Below are 20,635 nucleotides of genomic sequence, written 5' to 3' on the forward strand. Positions count from 1 at the left end.
GAATTCTATTTTTTATAAAAACAAAGATTCCCTAGTTCTTTGTACTGTAAAAACCTAAAAGCAATGAAATCCAGTAGCATTGTGCACCCTAAGCACAAAATAACATTTCTCACTATAAGAAATTAGAGACTCCTTAGAGATGTGGCTGATTCCAAGTTTGGCACTGAAAGTGTATAGTGAGTCCAGAAAATCCAAAAAACACATAAGCTATCAAAGACTTATGATGTCTTGTCAAAAAGACACAAGAACCAACCTCAAGAGCACTCACTGTTCAAAAGATTGGAAATCCAAGTTTCAGAAAACGTAACAGAAACAACTCAAATGTCCAGTAACAGATGGAGGTATAAACAAATATGGTATATGCATAAAACAGAATACTATTCAGCCAGAAAAACAAACTATTGATATACACCACATGACTGAATCTCAGAAGCACTATGTTGAGTAAAAGAAGCCATGTAAAAGGAATACATAATGTATTTAAATAAAATTTTAGAAAATATAAGTTCTAGATAGGTGGCGACAGGGATGTATTAAAAAGGGGCACAAAAAAACTCCTGAGGGTGATGGAAATGTTTATCTTGATTGTGGTGGTTTACTGCACTTCAGTTATACCCCAATAAGATTAAAAAAAAAAGAAGAAGAAATAAGTGCAAAGGAGTAAATATATAAAAATCCACTCATTTACCCAGAAACGAAACATAATCATACACCCATGTTGGTCACCATTGAAACTTCCTTAGGGCACAACTCATTTCCTTAAAAATTGTTAAAGGATCAAGCATTTATCCTGCCTTTTCGTTATGAACTGTATTTCAAGGTAAACAGCTGATGAGACAATGCCTTTTTTAATAGGTGGATTCCAGGTAATAAATGCAGAGAGAAATGATAAAAACAGAAAATCGCCACTGTGCAAGTACTAGTGAAGTAATGGACCTGGGCAATTATCACTAGGTGCTAAAGCCATCATGTGAAAGGTTGATGAGGAATCAGGGTGATACTATTTTCGCCAACTTGTCAATCTTAGAACAGTAGAATATTCAGACATTATGATGTAATGAAATAGGAAGTAAATTGAACCTGAATCTAATCAAGACACTAGATCAGAGCAGTCCAGTATATATACATACATATACAAGCTACAAGCTGCATATGTAATTTAAAATTTTCTAATAACCACATTTAAAAAGGTAAAAAGAAACTGTTGAAATAAATTTTTATATCTTTCATTGAACCCAATATATGCAAAATACTATCATTTTAATTATAACCAAATTAAAATTAAGGAGATATTTTACAATTTTCATATTAACGTTTCCAATTCTGGTGTGAATTTTACACTCACCGAACATCTCAATTCTGACAAGTCATATTTTAAGTGCTCAACAGCTACGTGAGGATAGTGGCTATTATGTCACAAAATGCAGCTCTAGGGATGAGGACAGTTTACAGAAGATACTTGAGGATACAGGAGCAAGTTAAATGGCAGTTTAAGAAAGCAAATCTAGGATGTGGGAAACTCCACAGAATAGATGACCTGGTTTCTCCCTTCACTCATCCCTCCAAAATAGAAATCAATGGCAGAAAGAAAAAAGAGGGAGGCTGTTGTAGCATAAAATACTTAAGGGACATAACAATAAAAACAGTGTAGGGTTTTGTTTGAATCCTGATTCAACTACCAATGATCAAAAAACATCCGAGACAACTGGGGACATCTCACTGCAGATTCAGTATTTAACGATATTAAGGAATTATTGTTAGTTTTGTTGGATGACATAAATACTGAAATATTTAGGGAGAAAAAACAACTTGCATTTGATTAAAAAAAGATGTAGGAATAGATTGATCATGACTTGATATTGATGAAGCTGAGTTATGAGTACATGAAGCTCTTCATACTGTTTTATATATAAAATACATAGTTTGACAATTCTCATAAAGTTTTTTAAAAAAGTACTCACTGGCTGTGCACAGTGGCTCACATCTGGAATCCCAACACTTTGAGAGGCCAAGGTGGGAGGACTGCTTGAGGCCAGGAGTTTGAAACCAGCCTGGGCAACATACTATGAGACCCCCGTCTCTACAAAACATTTTTAAAATTAGCCCGATATGGTGGTGTGTACCTGTACTTCTAGCTATTCAGGAGGCTGAGGTGGGAGGAATGCTTGAGGCCAGGAGTTCGAGGTTACCATAAGCTGCTAAGCACCAGTGCACTCCAGCCTGGGTGAGAAAATGAGACCCCATCTCTAAAAGGTAAAGAAACTATTTTTTTAAAAAGCATCCACTTGGTCTAGAATACTAAATAAAGGGCAAGTTCCTCTGAAGTTCCATGATTTGCCCTCCTATGTTACACAGATCAGATGAGAATCACACTATGCATAATGTTAGTATGGCCACTGCAATCAGGCAAATAGGATTTTTTCTCTTTTTTTTTTTGAGATGGAGTCAAGCTCTGTCGCCCAGGCTGGAGTGCAGTGGCACAATCTCGGCTCACTGCAACCTCCACCTCCCAGGTTCAAGACATTCTCTTGTCTCAGCCTCCCAACTAGCTGGGATTACAGGCGCCTGCCACCAGGCATGGCTAAATTTTGTATTTTTAGTAGAGATGGGGTTTCGCCATGTTGGTGAAGCTGGTCTCGAACTCCTGACCTCAGGTGATCTGCCCGCCTCCGCCTCCCAAAGTGGGATTACAGGCGTGAGCCACCACGCCCGGCCAGGATTTTTTTCTTAAAAATATCTAGAAGACCTTGCTAGAAGTGTTGGTAGTAAACAAAACCCTTTAAGCTACTAACGTTCTCCTGTGTTTTCTTATTTCCTTTCTCTAATATTCATTTCCTAATATAATGAAATGTAAATTAGATTTTTATTTCCTCTTTTCACTTTGGAAGGCTGTCAAACAGCTTACCCCAACTAACCTGCAAATAAAACTCATTTTATCCTAGCAAATTTGAGGTAAAGTATATACTAACATGGTAAATTATACATGTATTGTCTTCATAATATCATAGTTGCCCATTCAAACACTCTAGCAACTATTACTTCCTCTCTTGAAAGAAATAAAAATAATTGGTCCTCCTTTCTTATTTTCTCTGAAAAGCTTCCCCAAACTCTCCCAATCCAACTTAATGCGAGTAGACTATTTTTCCACTTTGTTCCACTCATTTCGCACTCCTGATAGAATTTTCTCTTATCCCTCTAATCTCTTATTTAGGCTTATGTACCCTCTCCAGAAGTTCTGTGTTGTGTCACTTACTTCCCCACAGAGATCTCTATCTCAAGGAGACCAATTCAAATGATATTCAAATATACACCTCCAGTCCTGGTCTCTCTCCAAAACCCTATTAAAACTACCCAGTGGACATTTTCCTACAGATATACTAGCATCCCTTCACATTGTCTCAAGCCAAATTAATGTTATCACTATATCAAAACCTCTGAACGTCCCTGTTTTTTTCACCCTGACATGCAAATTAAACATCTCTTTTGACTTCCTTTCCCTTGTTTTCCTTAATTAATGAAGGCCTGTCCATTTTTTCCTTAACATGTTCGTACCTTTCCATTCCTCTGCCACTGCCTGAGTTGAGGTTCTTTTCATCTTTACAACCAGATAACTAACATAATTTCCTAATTTACTTTCTCATTGAGTGTCTATCTTCTTTCCCTATACTATTATAGTACTCTGCCAACCACTGCCAAATTAATTTTCCTAAACTATCATTCTACTTATCCAATCACCTTGTTCAACAGGGTTTTAAAAATGAAATCAAAACTCCTCTGCTTGATATTGAAGGCCCCTCATGTTCTCAAATCAATGTATATTCCCAGTCTTATCTCTTGTAGTCCCTAAATGAAACAGTTCCTCTTGCTCAATTTGTGCTCCTAAAAACAAACTTGGCACCATTAACAACGCAATTTCCTTAACTCAGAATATTCTCTTGTATATAAATAAGCCTTCCTGAAAGTCAGAAATAGGTATCTCCCTTTCTTGAACTTTTATAACACTTAATTGTATATATCATTCATTTTAAGTTAACGACCTCCTCACCTATACTGTAACTCTTTAATGGGTACCTGTTCTCTTTCCCTACACCGAAAATTCCTTGAGAGCAAAATCATGTCTAATTTAATTTCAAGCATCTATTGGGTATCTGGCCCCACAATGCCAACAGTGTATTTTGTTGATTGTTAATTAATCATCTTACTTTATTTAATACAAGTAATAGCTTTTCCTTGTTCTACTATAAACAGATCTGTACACTTTCTGGTGGCTGTATGCACCAGTCTAAACATATGGGTAGGGTCCAGTAATTTTTAAATTTTTTCTCAATAAACTCACGATAGCTACCATTTATTAGTGATAGCTAGCTAACCACTGTTAGGCACTTTACACGTGTATCTCATTGAATCCTCATATCACCACCAGTGGTAGGCACTATTATCTCCATTTTACGGAAGAGAAAACTACTACATCTTGGAGATTAAATGTCTCTTCCTTCTCATGTTATTATCTGCCCTTTCCCCTCCAAATCAATTCATATCATTTTTTCTAAACCTTTTCACCTTTTACTCAACTAATCATTCGTTTTGTTTATTAACGACTATGTGCCAGGTGTTGTGCTGGTGCAGGAGACAACCGCGAAGATGGGGACAGAATCAGTAACATCGACGTAAGGGAAGTGAAGCAGAACATCACGCTGCCTGCAGACACCAGGAAACGCCAAGACCCCCCTTCCACGAACCAACATTCTTCCACCCTCTCCAACTTTTTTCTGGAACCCCTTCACTTCCAACGCCACTCAATGTACACTTCACTTTCTCGTGCTCTTCCTAAGAGAGTAGTGTTTTCTTCCTCGCCACCGAGAAAAAACATAAAAGCAACAACTGGAACTTCTTCCTTACCCTGCCTTGTCTGCAGACCCTGGAGGCCCCTTCCATTTCCCCTTGTCCTTTTCCTTGTCTTTTTTGGTTCCCGCCGCAGTGGTCGAGTCGCCCTCGAACACGCTGAACAGCTCATCTCCGAATGCGTCCGCCATTTTTGGGAGCAGTGAGAGCGAATCTCCCTCCTACCCACGATGCCCCGCGACCGAAGACAGTGACGTCTCGTGAAGGCTCAACAGTGGCCCGCAGGAGACAAAAGTAGTCGAGTCGCGCAGCCGACAAAAATGTTCCCCTGACTTTTTTTTTTTTCCTGCTTTTCTTTCCTTTCCTTTCCGACCTAAAGTGGATAAGCTGCTCAGTGGATAAAGAGCGAGGGCGGCGCGTGGCGCCTGGCGTGTGGCAGGCAGCTGGCGACTCAAGGAGGCGGAGCCTGCTGAATTCGACCAATTGCGAGGCAGCGGTCGCCCCGGCCCGAGAAGCCCGGATCGAAGCGCAGGGTGGCAGCCCCGGAGCCGGGGAATGTGAAGAGCTCTCGGCTGTGCAGTGGTAGCGTCGGGGCCTGGGCCGCGAAGGATCTTCTGCCACAGCTGCAACATGGGCGGCAAGAACAAGAAACACAAGTCTCCAGCGGCCGCGGTGGTCCGGGCCGCCGTGTCTGCTTCCAGAGCCAAATCTGCCGAGGCTGGAATTGCCGGGGAGGCCCAAAGCAAGAAGCCAGTGTCCAGGCCGGCCACCGCTGCCGCTGCCGCTGCCGCTGCCGGCTCCAGGGAGCCCCGTGTCAAGCAAGGTACGAGAGGTCCCCCAGCCCCTGGCTGTCTGCCCTGAGACCCTGCTGCTTGTCCTGAGGAAAGGGCCTTAGAACCCGGGAGGAGCTTCGGGCCCAACATTTCTATTTCCCAACACTCGAGCTGCTACCTCCCCATGGGGTGGCCTTGTTTTAGATTTAAAAAGTCTAAGCTCTTTGGGCCTCCAAAATTCTGACAGTAGCCCTGTTGCAGCTTGGCATTTCTCTTTTAACTCACACTTCTCCCCCTTCTAAAAACAAAATAATTGCATTAGCTCCTGTTTCAGCAGGAATCCATCCTGAGCACCATCTCAGCTAGCTAGGCTAACGCAAAGACGAGTATTGAGTGGAGTCCCTGACCTCCTGGTGCCAGCCAGCCCCATTTTCTGTCAGTTTTTCATATCATTTTCAGCAACAATCTAGTGTCTCCATGCGTTCTGGAAAAATCAATACTTAATAAAAATTACAGGACTTACACACTGGTTACACACTGGTTACGTGTAACCTATTGTAAAATTGTCTGCCCTCATTTCTGCCGCCATGCAGTTTTGCTTACTGTACAAATTGATTTGACAACTCAACTTATAGATGGCCGATTCCTGCTGCAGATGAGCAGGCCACATATTACGGTTGAGCTCAAAAGATGAACAATTACATTCTGTTGTGTTCTTCTCGGGTTGTTTGCTTGTACTTATTGGAGTATTCAAGAAATATTTGCTGAGCATTTATGTGTATATATGCAAATATTTAGTATGTGTCTGATAAGATGTGAGGAATGTGATGAGCAAAAAGAGACATCACCTCATGGAGCTTGCCAGTCTAATGTCAGAGATAGGTATTAACTGATAGATAACGCACACAGACATATTTATAGCCTTATAATAGATAAGTGCCACAAAGAAAAGCCAGGGAAGACAGTTTAACAGGGTAATCTAATTTTTCTCGGGATCAGCAGGTATCATGGATGGTGTCTGGAAATGTAACAGTTAAGCTGAGATGAGGAGAATGAAAAAGGAGTTAACTCTGTGAAGCATGGCAGAAATTAGTATTTCAGGCGGGCGTAATGAACATCATGTGTAAAAATTTTGAGTCAGGAAAGAGCTTGGGGCTCTTGAGGAATTCACAGAACATAAAGCATCGCCAAAGGATGAAATGAGATGAGACTGAAAAAGTAGGCAGGTACCAGACCTTTACCTAGAAGGTGGAAACAGTTCTTTGCCCTGCGATTTATTGTAGTGTTAGCTACAGGGTTAGCATACTTGTAATTACAAATACATAGAATTTCTCCCTGACAACTATGGCAGTTTTATTCTGTGGATCAGCTTCTTTTTTACTTTTCCTTTGTCTTTTACTGACATTCCTCTGAATTATTTGAACTGATAGTCATTTGTTATATTCTTTGAATTCCCTTTCCTCCAGCCCCAAAATGTGACCCTTTCTCAAGGTGTCAATCCTTGACAGTATAGTTCACTCCTAAAGCCCTTCTAGGAGTGTTCATCTATTTCCATTACTTCTATCTTTTCCTTTGTAGATGGCCTCTCTTCCAAGCTCAAGTTGGCAATTTATACATTTTGCTGGATTCTCTGACCCTATTTTTTGCAAGCATCTCAAATTTAACAGGGCTAGTACTAAACCACTCTTCTTTCCCCAAAGTAACTTTTCCTTCGACTTCCTTGTTTCTGTTTTTCCATATTTCACTTTGCATTTGTGTAGTTCACATCCTAGTCTCGGTACCTGTGAATTCCTGGAGTAGCAACGAAGTCTTTTAATAGGGCTCCATAGCTGTGCTCATTTTGCTTCCTCCAGTTGGTCTTGCATATCAACATCAGACTGATCTTCCAGAAATGCTGCTTTGGTCGTTAACACTTCCTATTTTCTTCCATGGCATCCTCACTGACTTTGCAATAAAATACAAATCATTTAGCTAGCTTCTAAAACCCTCTTTCTAACCTTTTAATAATTCCTCTATTCAACTATAGCAAGTCTGGTGTGTTTTCATTTCTCCAAATGGAGCTCTTAGCTTTCTCCTTCCTCGTATTTATTCTTGCCATGTTTTTCTTCATGGAGTGCAATCTGTCCCTAACATCATCTACCAAAACCTTAAAATACCCATTTCAGATAACAACTTCCTTTTGAATTCTTCCTGCTATTCACAACTGACGTATCATAGTTGTTTAAATCATTCTTTTTGATAGTTAGTTCTTGCCTTATGATATGTAAAGAATTATATGTTTTATATATCCAACAAAATTACAGGAGGTAGGAACTGTTTTATGGATATGTGTTAACATTTCCCCAGTATCTACTCCAGTGCTGTGCATATCGTCATGAAGAAAATTACTTGGATAACTGGTAAGGAAAGTTCAAAGGAATTATTAAGACCAAGAAATCAAGAGAAAAAAACTAGAGGTTATCTCCTAAATTTGCACATAACTTTTGGGTTTATTTTAGGGTGCTTTTAATATATAGTATAACGTACAATAAACCTATTTTGGAGAAAAAAGTGGAAAAATGCTCAACTCTGTGTAGTTCCTAATGTAGATGTAATGGTTCTACTCTACTTCCGTCCCTCCTTATCTTTCCAATTTGACGGCACAGCTGGTCAAAATTGTCCTCTATTGTAGAGGTTCAGAATCACCAAATGGCTTGCACAACAAGTAATACCAGTCTTGTTTTTTTTTTTATTTCATTTGCTCATGAAAGAATTTCTGAAGAGGCCGAATAAGGAGGAGGGTGGGGAGAGGTTCAGTATTAAATAGGATGGTCAGGGAAGGAAGGCATCATAGAAGAAGGTGGCTAGGCGCAGTGGCTCACGCTTGTAATCCCAGCACTTTGGGAGGCCGAGGCAGGCGGATCACGAGGTCAGGAGATTGAGACCACGATGAAACCCCGTCTCTACTAAAAATATAAAAAATTAGCTGGGCATAGTGGCGAGCGCCTGTAGTCCCAGCTACTCGGAGAGGCTGAGGCAGGAGAATGGCGTGAACCCGGGAGGCGGAGCTTGCAGTGAGCTGAGATTGTGCCACTGCACTCCAGCCTGGGCGACAGAGCGAGACTCGGTCTCAAAAAAAAAAAAAAAAAGTGACATTTGAGCAAGCAAAGGAGGCAGGTAAAGTAGTTACACAGATGACTGGGTAAAGAGTCTCCTGGGGAGAGGGAACAGAAAGGCCTTGAGATGCAAGCCTGGAGTGTTCTAGGAATAGCAAGACCTTTCCCCATCTTTCTTTTACTGTCCTTCCCTTTGCCTTTCTTTTCTTTTCTTTCTTCTTTCTTCTTTCCATTCCTGTGCTTTAGAAGTGCCACTTCCTTAGCCTAAGTATAATTAAGCTGCTTTATCATGTTATGACTGAGACCAAAATAAGAGGTTCAGTAATTTAAGTTTTCTCTTCCAACCAAGAGGCTTGTGTTTCTGAAAATCCTTGAACCTAGTTGAGGCTTAAAATTTTAAGAGGGGAATAAGAATTGGGAATGGATGTCATAAATTTATGAAAGCCATTATAAATTTTTTTTTAGGGTCACTAAAATAGAAAAAGTGCTATGAGGAACAGAAAATAGTGACTTGGTAAACATTAAATGGAGAATGGAGGGTCTATTTTGGTTTGAAATAGGAATAGCTTCCCTTAGAAAACATTTAAACTGAGATGATCTGCAGAGTATTTGTGGCAGAGGGAAAAACAAGCCTAAAAACCCTAAGGTGGAAACAAGTTTGACATGTTGTAAGAAGATAGTGCTGTGTGGCTGGAGCGAAGAAAGAAAAAGTTAAAATGTGGCTGGAAGTCTGGGAAGGAGCCAGAGCAAGTTCAATGGGAAGTGGGGGCCGGTGTTGGTATTAAGTAGAGGAGAAACTTTAGCTGGTTTACATTTCAAAATGATTAGTCAGGCGGCCCTGGCAGTGTGTACTTCCTCACAGGCCTTAATTGCTCAGACTACATCAATTCACCCTCATCTATTTTCTTGGCACTCTGCACTTCCCCTTTATTACTCATCTGAGTATTAGTTGCTTACTAATTATATTACTGTTCCAGAATATAAGCTCCCTGAGGACAGGCACTGGGTCTGTTTACCACCAGAGTCCCTGTTTGGGTCCCTTGCCTGATTAACCATTCTGCAGATGTACACACTGTCGATCAGAAGGGAATCAGAGTGCTAACAACTCAAAGTCAATGTCTTAGTCATAGTGGGTCATTAGCATTGCTTTTTCCTTTAAAATACAGTATAAAAAGAATATGTAGCAAAAGAAAAGATTATTGGGCAATAAGAAACTGATTCTGGTTGATTTTTTTTTTTAATTAGCTGAGTCATTTTGAGGAAATCAGTTTGTCTGTGCTTCAACTTTAATGTAATAAATATTTTTGAGAGCCAGCTATATATGTTGCATCATTCCATGACCTTTCATTTATAAATTTGGAATTCATAATACTTTGCCTTGGAGATATTGCATACTAATATCCTTACTTCCAGTCAGATTTCCAGTAACTTCCACCATCTTAAACACAAAACCAAAAATTGTAAAAGTCTCCAGGCAATAAGGAAAGTAGTTGTCATAAATCTTACGCACTTTACTTGGCAAAAGTGAACGTGGCCCAGTGAATGTTGAGCAGGATTCCTTGATTTCTCTGATCATTTTTCAGAAACTCAGCTCTTTTGTTTACCCTCTGGAAGTTTGCAGTATAAGCCAACTTCAAGGAAGTGATACAGTTGAAACTCTTAGGTGAAATGTTTGGAGGAGACAAATGAGAATTTTACTTTAATCTTTTCAACTGGGTAAATTAAAAACCAGTTTTTTTTGTTTTTTTTTTGATAGGGTCACTCTGTCGCCCAGTGGCTCACTACAACCTCTGCCTCCCAGGCTCAAGCAATCCTCCCATCTCAGCCTCCCAAGTAGCTGGGATTACAGGCACAAGCCACCACACCTAGCTAATATTTTGTACTTTTTGTAGAGATGGGGTTTCACCATGTTGCCCCGGCTGGCATTTTTAAAGGAATTTACAGTCTTACTCTTGTCAGTAGCATATGAACTTTGAACTGTTTCTCCATGTAGTCTTGGTAATGTACTGCTCATCTATCTGTAACTTTTTAAAAGGGTTATAGCTGGGGCCTCTTGATGTGTTTGGGGACCTCTAAAACTGCATGCTAAATTTGTGCACAAGCTTACTATAATTGATAAGACTCCCCAGAAATAGTTAAAGACTACTAAATATATACTCTCCTTTATGACCATTGACATGAATTTATAGGAGAGATTACTAGAATTAAGGTAAAGTTTGAGACTAGACGATAAGGAAACTAACAATACTATACCAGAGTTGTTATTATCTTTTTACATATGCCATGTAGCTTTGGGTACCTCCGATATAACTATAGCATAGCAGTAATTGACAGAGAACCACAAATGTTTCTCTTTCAGACTGCCCAGATGTACAAGTTAATTTCAAGTAGTTTTTCTCAAAAACTTTTGTTCTTTTAAAATATCTAATTATATTAACTACCATCTTAAAATGAAGAACCTAATGTAACCCAGCAGAGAGCAAAGTCTTTGACTTTAAAATCATAAGAACATTTAATGTTTAAATGTCTCAAAGTAGAAAAAATACTTTTCTTATTTTAAGGTGTATAAAAACCATGCAACTAGATTTATGATTCTGGAATCATTCTTTTTTTTTTTTTTTTTTTTTTTGAGATGGAGTTTCACTCTTGTTGCCTAGGCTGGAGTGCAATGGCGAAATCTCGGCTCACTACAACCTCCGCCTTCTGAGTTCAAGCGATTCTCCTGCCTCAGCCTCCCGAGTAGCTGGGATTACAGGCATGCACCACCACGCCTGGCTAATTTTGTATTTTTAGTAGAGATGGGGTTTCTCCATGTTGGTCAGGCTGGTCTTGAACTCCTGACCTCAGGTGATCCACCTGCCTTGGCCTCCCAAAGTGTTGGGATTACAGGTGTGAGCCACCACGCCTGGCCTGGGATCATTCTTATACAGCAGTGGTTCTCAAAGTGTGCTCAGGAGGTCCTAAGGAACCTGAGACTTGTTTGCCAAGGGCTCCATGAAGTGAAAACTTTTCATAATAATTCTGAGATGTTTTTGCCATTTTTCACGCTCATTTTCTCATGATTATGCAGTGAGGTTGTCCAGTTGGCTACATGATGTGTAATGTTACAGCAGATTGAATGCAGAAGCTAGATGTTACGAACTGAATGTTTGTGTCCTCGAAAAATTAGTATGTTGAGACCCTTACCCCCAGTGTGGCTATATTTGGAGATAAGGGCTCTAAGGAAGTACATAAGGTTAAATGAGATCACAGGGATGGGGCCCTGATCCAACAGGATTAGTGTCCTTATAAAATGAGATACCCGAGAGAGCTCAGTTTCTCTGAGTAAGCACAGAGAAAAAAGCCATCTGAACATATAGCAAGATGATGGCCACCTACATGCCAAGAGAAGAGGCCTCAGAATGAAACCTACCTTGCTGGTACCCTAATCTTGGACTTCCCAACCTCCAGAACTATGAGAAATAAATTTCTGATGGTGAAGCCATCCAGCAGTCTGTGGTATTTTGTTGTGGCAGTCTGAGCAGACTAAGATACCAGATATTAAAGAGATTTGCAAAAACGGATATTATTTTTTGTCTTGAAAAATATAGTCACATTTCATCTTAAGCATCATTTATATTAACGAAACAGGTTTATTTTTATTAATATTATTTTGTTGAGGTTCTTTTGTTTTTTTGAGACAGAGTCTCGCTCTGTCTCCCAGGCCAGAGTGCAGTGGTGCAGTCTCGGCTCACTGCAACCTCTGCTTCCTGGGTTAAAGCAGTTCTCCTGCCTCAGCTTCCCAAGTTGCTGGGATTACAGGCATGCATCACCAGGCCCAGCTAATTTTTGTATTTTTACTAGAAATGGGGTTTTGCCATATTGGCCAGGCTGGTCTCAAACTCCTGACCTCATGTGATCTGCCTGCCTCCGCGTCCCAAGTGCTGGGATTACAGGCATGAGCCACCACACCTGGCCTATTATTATTATTATTATTAGAGACAGGGTCTCACTCTGTTGCCCAGGCTGGAGTGCAGTGTTGCAGTCACAGCTCACTGTAGCTACTACTGCAGCCTTGAACTCCTGGGTTCAAGCAGTTTTCCTGCCTCAGCCTCTTGAGTACCTGGGACTTCAGACATGTGCTACCACAGCTGGATAATTTTTGTAGAGGCAAAGTCTCACTATATTGCCCAGACTGGTCTCAAACTCCTGGGCTCAAGAGATCCTCCTACCTCAGCCTCCCAAAGTGCTGGGATTACAGGCATGAGCCACTGCGCCTGGCCAGATTTATTATTTTTGGTGAATGAATGTTTTAAAATTTCCCTTTTAATTTATAATATACTAAGCATCAATAGACATAACCCACATAAACAAAAACTATTTGGATCCTTAGTAATTTTTAAGAGAGTAAGGGGTCATGAGACCAAAAGTTTGAAAATAATGTGTGTTGTTTCCTGGTTACTCATTGTTAAAGGACTGAGACTAGACAGCGTTTCTGTTCACTGGAACAGACTTGGCAACTGTAGTGGGTTGAGTGAGTAGTGTCCCCCCAAATATTCATGTCCACCTGGAACCTCAGAATGTGACCTTGTTTGGAAATAAGCTCTACAGATCTGTGGATCTTGAGATGAAATTATACTAGATTTAGGGTGATCCCTAAATCCAATAATGAATGTCAAGAGAAAGGAGAGGGACATTTGGACACGGGGAAAGGGAAGAAGGCCGTGTGAATGAGGAGGCAGAGACTGGTGTTATGCTGCCACCAGAAGCTGGAAGGGGGAAGGAACGATTCTTACCTAGAGCCTTCAGAGAGAGCATGGTCCTGCTCACACCATGATTTTGGAGTTCTAGCTTCCAGAATTGTGAGAGAATAAATTTCTGCTGTATTCAGCCATCAAGTTTGTGGTAATTTGTTATAGCAGCCCTAGGAAACTATAGCAACCCTGGACTTGAGTTCAAGGAGAAAAGATGATAGGAACTCCCACCTCCCTTTTCACTTAGCATACCACCTTCAAGAAAGAGTGCTTTCTCTTTAAAATTGTCCATCTACTCTGCCAACAATCATATCTTAGAAGTTTTGCCTCAGCTAAGTGCCAGGAGAAAAGCATCTGACTAAAAGATATGAGGATAAAGATAGATTTAACCTAAAAGATATGTAGGCATTTGCATTTTATGAGAAACTGGTTAACATGGAGTAATGCTAATTGGTAAAATGTTGAAAATTTAGACAGGATATTGCTAGCTACTAGATTGAGTTATTTGGTGAAGTATTGGGGAAAAAAGCTGAAATCGAATATTTAATATTTAGCATTCTTTAGAGGAAAATTAAAATAATGTAATAGATATTAATCATTAAATTGCCTTGTCTATTTGTATTTACAGGTCCAAAAATTTATAGTTTTAATTCTACAAATGATTCTAGTGGTCCTGCAAATCTGGATAAATCTATTTTGAAAGTAAGTAACCAAGGTTTTGAGTCATTTCAAGAAATGTTTCCCCCTTTTTTCCCCCAAAAAAGATGTATCCTTAAATGTAAGAAAATGATGGGGTGTTTTAAATTTTTGTAAATAGTACTCTAAGAGCTAATCTCTACTAAAAATAAGTAAATCATACACATATGTTGAGAGACAGTAAGAAATGAAGGAAGGCCTGGTTAAGATCTAAACTTCTTAAGCATGGCATATACATTTTTTCAGGTCTGTCTTAGAATACCGTTTCACCCTCCTCTCTACTACTCTGATCTCTACTTAATATTTTAGTTCATGGGACATCTCATGAATATCTCATTTGTTCTTCTAAATCCGTGATTTTACAACTTCTAGCTTTTACCCATGTACTCTCTGCGTAGAGTGCCCTTATTTCCCCTTTTTATTTGTCACCTCTGTGACCTCTATGAAGTCCTTTATCAACCGCCAAGTTGATTTTCTTGGTGGTTCTGCTATTACTTGATATATCTTTTTTGATGAATTGCCATGCTGGGTTGTAATTTGTCTCTTTATATATATTTTCTGGGCTAGACTGTGAATTTCTGAATTATATTTTTGTGCTTAGTTTATAGTAGGCATTTAGTTAAAAAGTAACAAAGGGAAGATATTTTTGTAAGTAGATGGTTGTGTACTCTTAGGTCAAAAATAACAAAAGAACAGAAAATAAAATGGCTAGTAGGAAAAAGTAGGAATCAAAGTCTAGAAGCCAAAAGAATTTGTGTAGCTTATTACTACATATTTAGTTTTCAGTTTTACTTGTTATAGCCGTTTTTAGTGTAGTGTTCATTGTTTTAGGTTGTGTGCTTGCACTGGTTTACATTAAACCCCTCCAAGAATTCTGATTCAGTATGTTTGGGATAGAACTTAGGAATCTTTGTGACAGCAACCCAAGGGTGGTCCAAGGACAATGTCTCGTGACATTGCCCTCAAGAGGCTTTTTCTTGCCATGTGTTATCTTGTTGCTTTTTTCATATCACATTTTTTCTTAAAGAAATGATAGGAATGTGGTCAAATGGGTGGTAGTCCAAAAAATGATAATTACTGTATCTGATTTTAGCTGAAATTTTGGGCTTGGTTGGCAGGAATATAGAAAACTGTATGATTGGCTTTTAATTTTTTAATAATTTAGCTTCTAAATGATATGACCTTTTTGGCCTCAACAGGTGGTAATTAATAACAAACTAGAGCAAAGAATTATTGGAGTGATCAATGAGCATAAAAAGCAAAATAGTGACAAAGGAATGATTTCTGGAAGACTTACTGCCAAAAAATTGCAGGTATTTTGCAAACTTTTTTAAGTTCCTTAGTTTTAGTGAAGCATTTTTAGACAGCTCCTCATGTGAGATAAAAATGGCTTTACAACTTCCATTGAGATTTTATGTAGATCATTTCCATCTCTAAGAATAGAGAAAGAATTGTGCACACCTTAAATCAAGAAGGTACAAGTGCACACATTAAAATGGTGATATGAAAATTAAGGTATATCCCCAGAATTATATTATTGAGCACCTACTATGTTAGATTCTGTGCTGGGCACTTTGTTTACATTTTCTCTGACACAACAGTCCTATGAAGTAAATGTATTTGGCCCCATTTTTTCAAGTGAAAGAATTGAGGCTTGCAAAGATGCCATAAATTATACCCTAAGGTTACTAGTAAACAGGGTCTGGATTTGAACCCAGCTCTGCCTAACCATAATGATTATGCTTTAGAAAGTATGTTAAAATGCTTTATCTATAAAGATGTTCACTGAAGCACAGCTTGTAATAAAAAAAAATATGTCCTAAGTGTTCAGCCATAGAAAAATATAAAATTAAATTAGGATATGTCCACCCAGTGGAATATTATGTAACTATTCAAAGTGATGATGCAGAGTTTCTACTAACTTGGGAAGGTGCTTATGTTATAATGTTAAGTGAAATCTCTTTTTACAAAATTATGGAAAAATGACTGAAAAAAATGTACTACATTTAGTATCTTTGGATAGTGAGAATATGGATAATTTCTCCTGGTTCTCTTTTTTAAAGATTTCTGGTTTCCAAATTCTTAATTCAGTAAACACATTTCATTTTTAACTGGGAAAAAAAAGATAGTTTTGAAATATAATTTGTGTCAAAGTTTCTGGTTTAAAATGAATGGAATAATTAGTAACACAGGAAGGGAACTTTGACAAATGTGACTTTTTTCATATTTGCTTGTCATAGGATTTATACATGGCTTTACAAGCATTTTCATTTAAGACAAAGGACATTGAAGATGCCATGACCAATACACTCTTATATGGAGGTGACCTTCATTCTGCCTTGGATTGGCTCTGTTTAAACCTTTCAGATGGTAAACAATATCATTAAATTCTTTCAGTTTCTAAAACCTTTTGAAGTAGTTTTGGTATTTGTATCAACCTTTTGGCTCATACTCATATTTTTTCACTGTCATAATTATTTACTTTTAAAGTGTTCTTACCTTCTGTTCTTTTCAGGATATTTTCCTTAGAGATTGTGGCCTATGCAAGAAAATATTATGTTTTGTGTTCAGTTGTTGATTGTTATTTTGCTATGTCCTTAATACAAGGTTTGCCTCTCAATAAGCTATGTCTCCTGGTTTTTCATTTAGAAATTAGGACTGTCCTTGAATATATAGTATTTTATTAAGCAGAGGATCATGATTGTAATCTTTGGCAAGAATCTGGAGTGCAAATGGCTTGTGGTGACTAAGGATACTACCACATGCTGTGACAGAAAGCCAAAGAGTGGGAAGGATTAAGATCTTATGACAATTTAGGAGCCTAACAGTCAGGGTGAAATAATGGCCAAATACAAGAGGGCTAGCTATCATCTGATGAGTATGTTCACTTCTAGTTTGACAGATAAAACCAGGTTCATCTTAAGATTTCTATTCTTAGGAGATGAGGGAATAGAAGAAAATTAGGTGCTCTAAGTCTAGGCAAGGTTTACAAATGCTTAACAAATATTTGTGTGTTTTATGTATCATATGCCTGTTTATTTTCAACATAGTTTCTTTTATTTTAAGATGCACTTCCTGAAGGATTCAGTCAGGAATTTGAAGAGCAGCAACCTAAAAGTAGGCCTAAATTTCAGTCTCCTCAAATACAAGCCACTATTTCACCTCCATTGCAACCTAAAACAAAAACATATGAAGAGGACCCTAAGAGTAAGGTAATTTGAGAATTAAGCATTTAAAGTTGTATAAAATCAGAATGGAGCACATGTAACAGTTCAAAGAGTATAAATATTAGGTTTCTATAACATTTTTACTTCTTACAAATAACTAATTGGTTTGCTAGACTTTTCTATCATTGTTTGTTTTAGTTATATAACAAACCACCCCAAAATGTAGTGGCTTAAACCAACTATTATTTCTCATGATTCTGCAGTCTGTGCTGGGCTCAGCAAGGTGTTTCTTTGGTTCCAGGAAGTATCTTCCAAGGCTGGAACATCCAAAGTGGCTTCTTCACTCCCATGACTAAGCTGGAGACTAGCCAGGCATCCCTCTGTCTACATGTTTTTTCCACATGACTAGCTTGGGTTTCCTCACATATAGTGGTCTTAGGGTGGCTGGACTTCTTATTGCATCTGGCTTCCAAGAATATTTTAAGATGATAAGCCAAAATGTACAAATTCTTATCAAACTCCTGCTTTATTATTCTTGCTAATGTCCCATTGACTGAAGTAAGTCACATGACCAAGCCCAGAGTCTGTGGAAGAAAATTACAGATGAGTGTGAATAATGGGACTGTAATTCTTTAGGGCATTACACTTAAATACTCTGCATATTGTAAAACGTCTACGAAAAAATAATCCTCATAAAACCACTGTTTTTAAGGAATAACACTAGTTTTTTTGTTGTTGTTTTTTTGAGACAGAGTCTTGCTCTGTCGCCCAGGCTGGAGTGAGTGGCGCTGCACTCACTTGGCTCACTGCAAGCTCCGCCTCCTGGCTTCACACCATTCTCCTGCCTCAGCCTCCCGAGTAGCTGGGACTACAGGCACCCTCCACCACGCATGGCTAATTTTTTGGTATTTTTAGTAGAGATGGGGTTTCACCGTGTTAGCCAGGATGGTCTCTATCTCCTGACCTTGTGATCCGCCCGCTTCGGCCTCCCGAAGTGCTGGGATTACAAGCGTGAGCCACCGCACCCAGCCAACACTAGTTTTTAACAGTTCTCCTTTCATTCTTTTTTACCGCTTTATGTAAACATATTCTTTGGATTTCGCAATTGTAAATTTCTTAATGTTAAGGTCAATTTATTTGTCCTTCACTGAGCAATAAGGAATAACAGCTTATATGTCTGCTGCTTTTGAGTGTGAGGAAATTGTAAAAGCAGTGACAAGATAGTTTTGACACCTTTTTCTAACTTTGGTTTTTCAGATATTTGTTTTCTCTTTCTAGCCAAAAAAGGAAGAAAAAAATATGGAAGTAAATATGAAAGAGTGGATTTTACGATATGCTGAACAACAAAATAAAGAAGAAAAGAATGAGAATTCTAAAAGTTTAGAAGAGGAGGAAAAATTTGACCCTGTGAGTAGAAATTTGTATTAGGCTTCTAACTGGATGCTCCTAAGCAAGATATATTTCCTTTTCTGAGCCTTAGTTTGCTCATTTGTAAATTGAAAATGTACCTGCAAGGGGTTGATGTGAAGATTAAATAAAATAACACTTAGGCAAAAACTTAGCAGAAAGTTAACTGCTCAAAAGATGTTAATTAACATTTCTCATATTTAAAGAGATAATCATCAAATATTTTAAAATGATTTTTATGAGTAAGGAGTATGCTAAATTCTTTAGGTAATAAAAAAAGATAAGGCACGTTCCTTTACAGAAGTTCACGGTCTAGAGAGAAAAACATAGACATCATATATAAGATAGAAATATAAGGCAGAAAATATACTAAGTCAAAAAAGCAAGGTATGGGAAATACTGCAATACATATATCTGACAAAGGACTTCTATAAATAATTATATAAAGAACCTTTAAAAATAGACGCCTCACAAAAGTAGATTAAATTAGAGAAATGAAAATGAAAACTTAAATGAGATACACTATATATCCATCAGAATGGCTAAAACTAAAAGGATCAGTAATACTAAATGTTGGGAGGAATGTGGAACAACTGGAATACTCATATTGCTAATGGGAGTGTAAAGCTAATGGAAATGTAAAATGGTACAGCCACTTAGGAAAACTGGTCCTTTCTCATAAAAGTTAAACAAATACTTATCATGTGACCCAACAATTTTATTTCTAGGTATTAAGAAAAATTAAAACATTTGTTCACAAAGACTTGTACACAAATGTTCATAGCAGCTTTATTTATATTAGGCAAACACTGCAAACAGCCCATATGTCTGTCAACAAGCAAATGGTAGAAGTTGTAGAACAGCATGTGTAATCTGATGAATTCATTTGTGTAAAAGAATATATATAGCTACGTATTTGCTTTTTTACATAAGCAAAGAAAACATCTGGAAAGAGACACAAGAAGCTGTTACTGGTGATTAGGACCAGGGTGGTAGGGTGGGATGGAGAATTCTTTTTTATATTCTTCTGTATATCCAAGTTTTTTTAAACCATGTTCCTGTATTAAACTAATATAAGTAAAATATTTAGGGCAGTATAAGTCTACTTTGAGATTTGGAGAAAGAAGAGGTCTCTTCTGATTGGAGCATTAAGTCAAGACTTCAAAGAGATGGGACCTAAAGGATGCACAGAGTTCAGACAGGCAAAGAAAGATGGGAAGATGGTCCACATGTGTGAAATAGTGTGAACAAGGGTACAGCTGTGGAATTGTACAAGGAGTCTTTCAGTAGTAAAAAATGGATGAGCATATATAGAGATAAGATGTATAGATGAGTACTGGTAGATAGGAGTAAACAGGTGAGTTCACCTGAGACTGGAAGATTTTGATGTCCAGAAGGTGATTTTGACACTTTTCCTTGACAGTAAAGAGCCACTACAGATTTAGGGACAGGTAACTGACAAGAATTTTTAGGTCAAGCTTAGTAGCATTTGAGGTGGTTTGGAATATTGAGTGATGTTTAGAGCAATTTGGAAAGGGTAGGGAGGCCATTATGGTAGCTATTGCACTTGCTCAGGTGTGAGATAATAAAGGTTCATATTGGTAATTGGAAAGGAAGAGAGACATTTGTAAAGCAAGAATCAGTAGAAATTGGTGATTTACGGAATATAAAGGCTAAGGAAGATTTCTTCAGAGAAGATATACAAATCACCAGTAAGTGTATGAAGAAATGCTCAACATTACTAATCATTAGGGAAATGCAAATCAAAACCACAATGGCATACCATTTCACACCCGTTAGGATGTCAGCTATCAAAAAAAACTGGAAATAATAAATGTTGACAGGGATGTAGAGAAATTGGAACCCTGTGTACTGTTGGTGGGAATGTAAAATGGTGCAGCCACTGTGGAAAACAGTTTGGT

At 38.4% G+C, this 20,635-nt stretch overlaps 2 protein-coding genes across 2 annotated transcripts in view; one reads left to right on the forward strand and one right to left on the reverse strand.

Annotated features, from left to right (window-relative positions):
• MTREX (Mtr4 exosome RNA helicase) overlaps window positions 1-5,293 on the reverse strand; it is a 117,971-nt gene extending 112,678 nt beyond the window's left edge. The window contains exon 1 of the mRNA XM_003827367.5: window positions 4,900-5,293. Within this exon, the coding sequence (XP_003827415.1) occupies window positions 4,900-5,033 (134 nt within the window). The 5' untranslated portion in view covers window positions 5,034-5,293. The remainder of the gene's footprint in view (window positions 1-4,899) is intronic.
• DHX29 (DExH-box helicase 29) overlaps window positions 5,099-20,635 on the forward strand; it is a 51,071-nt gene continuing 35,534 nt past the window's right edge. The window contains exons 1-6 of the mRNA XM_003827366.7: window positions 5,099-5,665; window positions 14,072-14,145; window positions 15,339-15,452; window positions 16,380-16,509; window positions 17,206-17,351; window positions 18,585-18,713. Coding sequence (XP_003827414.2) covers window positions 5,473-5,665; window positions 14,072-14,145; window positions 15,339-15,452; window positions 16,380-16,509; window positions 17,206-17,351; window positions 18,585-18,713 — 786 coding nt within the window. The 5' untranslated portion in view covers window positions 5,099-5,472. The remainder of the gene's footprint in view (window positions 5,666-14,071; window positions 14,146-15,338; window positions 15,453-16,379; window positions 16,510-17,205; window positions 17,352-18,584; window positions 18,714-20,635) is intronic.

This window comes from Pan paniscus, chromosome 4, assembly GCF_029289425.2.
Source record: "Pan paniscus chromosome 4, NHGRI_mPanPan1-v2.0_pri, whole genome shotgun sequence".
Lineage (NCBI taxonomy): Eukaryota > Metazoa > Chordata > Mammalia > Primates > Hominidae > Pan > Pan paniscus.